The sequence below is a fragment of the Pogonomyrmex barbatus genome, unplaced genomic scaffold, assembly GCF_055798465.1.
Source record: "Pogonomyrmex barbatus isolate J1 unplaced genomic scaffold, ASM5579846v1 scaffold10, whole genome shotgun sequence".
Taxonomy (NCBI): domain Eukaryota; kingdom Metazoa; phylum Arthropoda; class Insecta; order Hymenoptera; family Formicidae; genus Pogonomyrmex; species Pogonomyrmex barbatus.
This window is the reverse complement of record NW_028297099.1, coordinates 1,226,580-1,235,223: the sequence shown is the minus strand read 5'-3', so window position 1 is coordinate 1,235,223 and position 8,644 is coordinate 1,226,580. Positions and strand designations below refer to the sequence as shown.

At 31.9% G+C, this 8,644-nt stretch overlaps 1 protein-coding gene across 2 annotated transcripts; it reads left to right on the top strand.

Annotated features, from left to right (window-relative positions):
- The first annotated feature begins 2,614 nt into the window (after positions 1 to 2,614).
- Positions 2,615 to 8,557, top strand: LOC105422978 (serine protease gd). 2 transcript variants are annotated; one of them, XM_011632583.3, is made up of 6 exons: positions 2,615 to 3,243; positions 4,808 to 5,033; positions 5,564 to 5,729; positions 6,107 to 6,628; positions 6,872 to 7,242; positions 7,640 to 8,557. In XM_011632583.3, the coding sequence occupies exons 2-6, from the start codon at positions 4,830 to 4,832 to the stop codon at positions 7,913 to 7,915; spliced, it is 1,539 nt and encodes a 512-aa protein (XP_011630885.2). In that variant the 5' UTR covers positions 2,615 to 3,243; positions 4,808 to 4,829; the 3' UTR covers positions 7,916 to 8,557. The 2 variants fall into 2 exon arrangements, with proteins under 2 accessions (XP_011630885.2, XP_088926450.1); XM_089070324.1 differs by lacking the exon at positions 2,615 to 3,243 and adding an exon at positions 3,280 to 3,423.
- Positions 8,558 to 8,644: the final 87 nt, after the last annotated feature.

The window sequence follows — 8,644 nt, the reverse complement described above, 5'->3', positions numbered from 1 at the left end:
CAATTTATAATTCTCGCCAGATTTGAAGATAGTATTCTATTTATATTTTAAACGCTGTGCATTTTAACATAAATATATGCATATAAATTCTGATTCTTTTATTTTTATAGATATTTCTCATATTATTCAGTATATGAAATTATAAGTAAAACTTTATCATAAATTCTGATAAAAGCTAGATTTAAAATGAGTTTGAAATAAAATTTTTTATATAATAAAGTACAGTAAGTTAACAATATGAATATATTCTTTCTTATCATTGATTATTTCAGTTGTTTATTTTGTGTTTATCACACGGTATAATATTTTAACTCTGTCTTATCCTTATGTCGCTTTCTTAGAATATAGCAAAGTATCATCATTATATCATAAAATATTGGCAAGCGATTGACGTTGCGTTAAGAATTGAAAATTGAACAAGAAATATATGCAAAATTATGTACTGGTAGCAAACCGCATTACATTTAATTTATAGGCTTGCAATCTCTTATCTTAAATCGTTATAATTTACGTGGTTCTTTTATATATATCCATAGAACGTCGGTTTTTTGTATTCTGAATTTTTTAACAAATTTACAGAGATATTTTTCTTTTTTAATAAAAAGAGATGAATATTTACGCATATTATAAACTTCAATATTTTGTAGAATATTAAAACACGGAATATACAGTTAAACATACAGTTGCACATTTGGCAGTTTTTATTATGAATTCTTTTATTGTCAATATTACATATTATGTGGGAAAGCCCCATTTAACTTATGTTAGTAGAGCTTTTGCTGATTGTGCTTATCGTTGAGCGAGTGCATTCCCAATTTAAGAGGAAATCTGCACGTCTTGTGTAATTCTTGGAAATACCAAAGCAGCGATTAAAAATTTTAACATATAGCATGCAATTTTCGTAAGTCTCCAAGAAATCTTCTTCAATTAACAGACGTCACAGCGATATTACAATGACGTCATAGTGACGTCACAGTGACATGTTCTGCAACATGTGGAATGTATGAATAATGACAATAAGCAACGTAAAATTTATACATTTACAATCAAAGTAGTAATTATATTCAACACTAATACTTATATATTTGAAATATTATTTTATACCTTGTTTTGTATTTTATTTTAATTTCAAACAAGTAATTTGCATAATAATTAGTATAATTAGTATAATTTTAGAAGCAAATTAACGTTATATATGCAAATAATTCAACAAACAAGTTACAAATGCACCTTTAATTGTTTTAATCTAAATTTAAACTTCAAATTTGTAAAAAACAATTTTGCTATAAATAAAACATTGTATATAATTATATTATTATAATACATATTAATTCTTATATTATAATTTCCTCGTGAAATTGAATATACCGTTTGCATTAGAAAAAATAACTTAGTTATAAGTTAATCTTTTTCTTTGACAATATAAAGCGTTATTTCGTTTATTGCTTTTCTTTCTATCTATACCGGAAGTATAACCACGACAGTTTATCTATTTCTTCACTTCCAACTGGACATATCGAGGAAAATTTTGCGTTAATAATTTTATACACTATTTATACTTTCCATATAATACTTTTTGTTCTACTTTATATTTAAAATGGAACTAATTCAAGATTGGTACTTAATATAATTAAGGAATTTATACCAAAATTTTTGAAGAATAGTTGTAAAAACAGTGATCTTTGACATTTTCGCTGAATAGAAATTAACTTCAAACTCATTAAGAGTCTCTCATTAAAAGTTAATCCAGCACATGAATGGGATATTCTGTATAGCCCAATACGTGAGTTGTATTTCGGCGATTTATTCATTCTCGTTTACTATTTTTATACTTTTGTTGCGCAATAAGATATTTCTGTGTGTGTTTTCGCTAATTTTTTATAGTATTGCATATAACACGCTTTATCGGTGTGTCTTGGATTCCCCGATTTCTTGTTCCATCGAACCACTCGAGAGAGGGGGGGGGTCATCCACATTGTTAAGCGCCTTGTTTTCTTTCCTTCTTTTCTTTCGTTGCAAACGTGTTTGAACGATAGAGGAATTCTGAAAAACTGGTATTTCCGTATATGAGAAATCCGCTTAAGCGATTGCTTTACGTTCCTTTAAATTAACTGAATGCAATATTCTTTCGGTTTTCTCGAAGACAATAAACGCGCTTTATACAAAGAAACGTAAAGTTGACTCGCCTGAAGCAGATTTGGAAATCATCATCGAGAATATGCGAATACGAAAAGAATCTTCGAAAAAAATACTAAAAAGACTTGATCTTATACATACAAATGCTGATATATCCATGTAATTGGAAAAAAAAAATATGATATTAAAGACTTTATGATATTAAAGGCTTTTCTTTGATTGATCACGGATGATGAAATTATTAGTAGCGATTAGACGCGGGACTAAAAAAGATAAACAAAAAATAAAGAAGAAAGAGAAGAAACAAAAAATAAAGAAGAATTATCGTATGACGGTATTAATTTTTCGAACATGCGCTTGCATAAGCTGATGCATGACTGAAGATATCATTGAAAGGAATACGCAAGCAAGTTCTCGGTCTCTCTGTGATAATAATCGATATTGAGTGACACGCGGTCGTGATTCATCATCGGACGTCAGTCCGCAGATTCCTCAGTCTTCTTCCTTCTCGCGCGGTATCGTCCAGAAAGAGGTGTTTCGGACACACTTATCTTTCATTTTCCTCATTGCGTTCGGGATTTGTTTCGCGTGTTTTTCTTGGATGAGCTGAATGACACGATTCACGGTCATTAAAACTCGCGATACCCCACCATCTTCGGCGCGGAAACTGTTCCGATAGAGAACTGGTCAGTTAGTGTTGGCCAGTTGGTGAAGGTTCGGCAAGGCCGTGGGAGCGCAATCTTCTCCGAAGATTAGCATGCTGGATAATCTTCGGTCGTCGCGACGTTGAAAAATCCAAAATTTAAGCAGATTTCGTTCAGAGTGTTTGCACAAAATGTCTCGGAATAAATAAGAATATATAATAAGTAAATAAATATAAGAATATAGAAACGACAAAGAAATAGGAAGAATTTGCTCGAAGCATAATAATATCAAGAAGACGCTACAGTGTTCGAATAAGAATGCGAGAGATACCGATATATAAACAGTAATAAAATATAAGAAATATAATAATCTTATCTGAATCTGAAATCCATTTAATGAAGCGGTGACTGTACATGACCCACCGTTACCGGTTTGACAACAGCTGAGTGGCCAAGGTGCAAGGTGAATATGTGCTCGTAGAATGCACGGTGATGATGAAAATACTCTGATTCGCGTACAGGTGTCGATTTGCCTTACAGAATCTTTTAAACATGATCAACTGAAAACTAGTGATTAAAGCAATTTCGCGTATATATCTAGCAATTATTGTGCGATTCGCAATTGGGGCTTGCATACATTTAAGTAAATTATCTGTTCTTATTTTTTAATTTTTCAAAATAAATTTACATTTCCTAATATCTCTTTGACGAATGTTCTTTGATAAAAAAAACGCTGTCAAATTTATGAAAAAATAAATGTGTCATTAAAATTCTCATTTTTTTATCTTGAATACACAAATATATTTCTGTCGACTTTAAACAAGCTACATTGCTCGTTGTTAATATCTTAAATTTTGTTTACTAATATTTAAATATTTAAATATTTCTTACGTTTTCAATTTGGATCTACATAATAATTTCCTTTTTCTTTTTGTAAAAAATTTGTAAAAGATTTTTTGTTGCTGGAGCAAAAGATTTACTGGAAGATCATTAAACTTTAATTGTTCAATTTTTTAAAAATATTAAATTCAATTAAACTGATCAAACTGTTGAAATGCAGATTGAATCTGAAATCTTGTTGTTAAAATAGCAGTTCATAATAATGCGAAAACAAATTAAGTGCGATAAGAATGAAATTACTATCTTTGCTGACCTTTTCATCGTATCGATATGAAGTGAAGTACATATAGTTTTTGACAATGGTTATTGAGCAAAGAAGACATATGATGCTCAGTAATAGAGGTATTTGATGCAATAGTTTTAGTCTATTTGTACAAGGAAATATTAATTACATAAAAATATGATAGTGCAAGCAATATATCGTACAGGTTTATAATAACTATTTAATTTTAGGGAAATAAATAAATATATATATATATATATACAGTAGATTCAGTTCGTATGAATCAGTTTTCTATTAAATATCTATTAAATTATTAAACTATTGAAATATAAATATTTCAATAGTTAAAAAATTATGAAAAAAAATGTATATGAAAATTTACAAAGTATTAATTTGGAGAAAAAATAATTTTATAGTTTTAATATGATAGTACAATTAAAATACTGTTTGCCAAATGCATGTGTTAATAGACACGCTATACGTTATGTTTGGATGTTTGAATTTATCATCATATTCATGATGTTTTACTCAAAACATCAACATCCTTGAACTTATCTACATATTCATTAGTTTTCCTGGTTCGCTTGTAACAAATAGTAATGGTGATAAGTCATTTCACACTATGTATTATTTCATGTGCATCGCGTAAAATCCTGTTTTCTGTTTTATCAATGTATCTGATGTACAACTATTAGATACATGAATATTAATTATGTAAATGTCATTCATATAATTGTGTTAGCATGATAGATTTATCATTTCTCATTGTGATCCTTTTGAAACAAAATTACTGATTATGTAAATTCTTTTTGAAATATTAAAAAATTTTTTTCTAAATAAAAGAAATATATATTCAGTATTTCTAAAAATTAAATACATATTTATAAATTACATATTTTGTTAGATTTGTAACGGAGTTCTACGAAATGGCTAAGATTTCTATCTTGATTGCGTTGCTGTTACTTTGTACGCTAGTACGAGGACAAGTATCTCCATGTCCTCAATACTTCCAATACATAATGGATCCTGAAACAAATGAAGTACTAGGACAAATTGAAATCCCATCTCCACCAAAAAATGTTCAACTCCATATAAGAGTGATTTTCAAGATTAACACTCAATTGCCTACGGTAAATATTCCTTTTTACTATCATTAATAACATCAAAGAAGTTTGCACATAAAAGTTTATGATTAATGTTGGTGATTTCTAATAATTTTTAATACATTGAACTCAGCTGTTTTTCTAAAGCATTTTTAAGATGAAATTTAATTAGTTGGACTTCTACTACTCTTGCAACTAATGTTCGGACAAAGTAAAACTTTTTTTCATCTTAAAGGGGAAAAAATTTGAAAATGGCCAAAATATTAATAAAACATTTTTTTAAGTAAATTATTTCTTATATATTTTTAACTATATAAAGTAATTTTTTCATATATTTAAATGTCTGAAAATCAAATCAATTGAAATATTAAATACAGTTTTCTTGTGATTTGAATACCTCAAGAGAAACAGATAATAAAAAATAATTTTAAAATTTGATAAAATTAATTTAATTTGTTACTTTTATTTGACATTTTTTATTTGATGATATACACACACATATTATTTAGTTATAGATTTAATTATAATTTATATAAGTTTAATCATCCGTATTTTAGAGATATGTCGGTCGGCTGGAATTGTTACGATCGAAAGAAGAATCCGTTCGAGATGTTGAACAAGGTAGATCTTTGATGTATCGTCTTTATTTTCCCTTGCGCAATCCGATTTCGTCGGTGATTGGAATCTGGTTTAACGGTGAACAATATTGTTCTGGACCCGATCGTGAGTATTACTATATTTACTTGGAAAACAATATCATATGTATTCAAAGAAGCAGAAGTAAAAATTACAATTATTTATTCTTTTGAGTCAAGTAAATCGTGTGATTTATTTTTATTTAAGTTTATTTTTATTTTGCATCTAGTTATGTTCAATCTCCAATTATAGATCCTTAAATAAATCCACTAAATGAAAAAAAAAATAAAATTGAAAAGGATAAAATTTTCTATCATTATGTTGTTTCCTATTTGTAAAACGAATCTAAAAACGAATCTCACAGTTATTTTTTGCATTCTTTGAAGATTTTTTTCCTTGCACAAGATTAATATTCTTTCCTAATTAAAAAAAAATGCACAATTCAAACACATGCTTTATTTTAGCACCGGGAAATTTTATAACTACCATTGAACTGGAGCATACTTTGTTTCCACCAAACGTATTACCATTAAGCGCGAGTGGTTCGAGACCAACATCCGCGCCAACGCCTCCGAAGAAACCCCCTCGAGAACATTCGAGAGTCACTCTCTCTCCAGGAATTATCAATAATGTATTTCTTTATCCAACCATGGCTCCACAACCAATCCCACAACCAGCCCCACAACTACCCCCACGACCAATTCCACAACCAACTCGACGACCAATCCGACCAACCCGACCACCAACTCTACGACCAATTCCACAACCAGTTCCAACCCCTCAATCAGCCCCACAACCAGTTTCACAAAGTCATAATCAATGCGGTATCAGCCAACACGTCGGAGGCAACGTAAATCTTCTGATCTCCAACGGGCAGAAGACATTGCCAGGCCAGTGGCCGTGGTTAGTAGCACTTTTCATCGTGAGGACTGAACACGTATTTCAGTGTGCTGGTTCTATTCTAACACACAAGCATGTTATAACAGGTATGTTAAAAAATCGAAAGAAAAATTTTGACATTACTTGTATTTTCCGTGTACCGAACGGAGATTATATAACTAATCTCTTTAGATTGTTGCTACGTTAACACGCAAATGTATTGAGATTATCTTTGATAAATATTTTTAATAACTATTCACATATAACTATTATAACTATTCGCATTCTTTTTTCGGTAGAATGCGAGTTATTAGAAGATACCTTTTTATTTATTTATCTATCTTTTGTAGCGGCACACTGTCTAAAGTTCAGCAGCTACACCAACGAAACTATACCCCCCAATGTGCTGGAAGTGGCCTTAGGGAGATTCCACTTGCACGCGTGGCGCGAACAGGGAACTGAGAATCGGCAGGTCGCGAGCTACATAATTCATCCCGATTACGCGCACTCGAACACCGGCGACTCCGATCTGGCGATTCTAATCCTTAGGACACCCGTCGAGTACAGCTCTTTTATCAAACCTGTCTGTATGTGGTCCGGTCCGACCAGACTTCAGAGCGTCGTCAACAAGATGGCATACGTCGTAGGGTGGGGTAGAGACGAATTCGGTCATCGTTACACAGAGGAACCACGGATGGCGATGGTGCCGATAGTGAGTCTGGTGAGAAACGTTTCTCCCTGATTTTCGATTTTCGACACGCGAATTGAATTCCAATCGCAGACAAGATTTTCTGAGTAATTTACAGAGTTTCTCCGCGTTAACAATGACGTTGATATTCTATTTCGATTTTAGCATAGTTACATAGTTAACTGCAATTGTGATATGCATCCATAACGGATGGATTTGTCGGCGTTATTGCACGCCTTGAGTCGGAGTGACGAATGCGGCGATTGCTTTTAAATCGATAAACGTGACCGCCGATTGTGCGGTAAAGACGCACCGTGGAATTTTCGCGATCGTTTCTTAAAATAACATTCCATACCAATTACTAATAATATGATGTATTCGAAGGTCGACGGAAAAGTGAATTCTGAAATGCGGGAATTACGAATTGCAGGAGGACTGTCTCTTGAGCGATCCACGTTTCATCTATCTCATCTCGAATCGCACCTTTTGCGCCGGTTTACAAGACAACAGCGGTCCTTGCAACGGTGACAGCGGAAGTGGACTGGTGCTTTTTGACCCCGTCACGCGTCGTTATCAATTACGCGGTATCGTTTCCCGATCGGTTTACGATCGCTCCGAACCGGTCTGCGACCTCACCAAGTACATCGTCTTCGTCGACGTGGCCAGATACTCATCCTGGATTCTACAACAGATTTCGCAGACGTAACGCGCGTTTCCCGTGCGTAAAGACCAAGTGCGTACTAGTCGACAAGTTCTTTAACATTTAACATTTATTCGATAACCCGCGCGGCATTTAGGCAAAATATACGATACGGTGTGAGGATTAAACAGTTACGAGTTTTTTACCTTTGACTTTTTATGGCGATTCTTCTTATCGCCATTGCATTTATCACGGTAAAATAGAATATGCAAGATTGAATATAAATGTAACTGTTCGTCACAGTGGTAGATTTATTATACGATTAAGATAAATCGTATCATGACATGTATTATAAATACTGCTTACCAACGTACTTATTCAATATGTTTCACTATATATACTGTATCATCTAACGTGCCACGCTTCAACAGTCATTTTATATTGTAAAGCATTATAAAAGGTACAAAAAACGACAGTGTCAGTGACTTTGCTCATGACTTTACTTTACAGTTGTATTAAATATACATTATAATGTTAGTTTCTTTTAACATGTATAAAAAAATTTTCTCTCAAAAACTAGAAAACTATAAAATTAAATTAAAAAATAAACTATACACACATATCCTTTCTACAATGTATATACTATTCTATAAGTTTTTAAAATATTTAGGAATATACATATTAATAAAAAGTTGCTTTTTCTAGGAATACCCGTGTTTCTTTACTTTTTTAGAACATGTAGAGAATTTTACAAGTAATAAACTTGAAATCGCAGTCCCCGGAGATCGCTTTGAC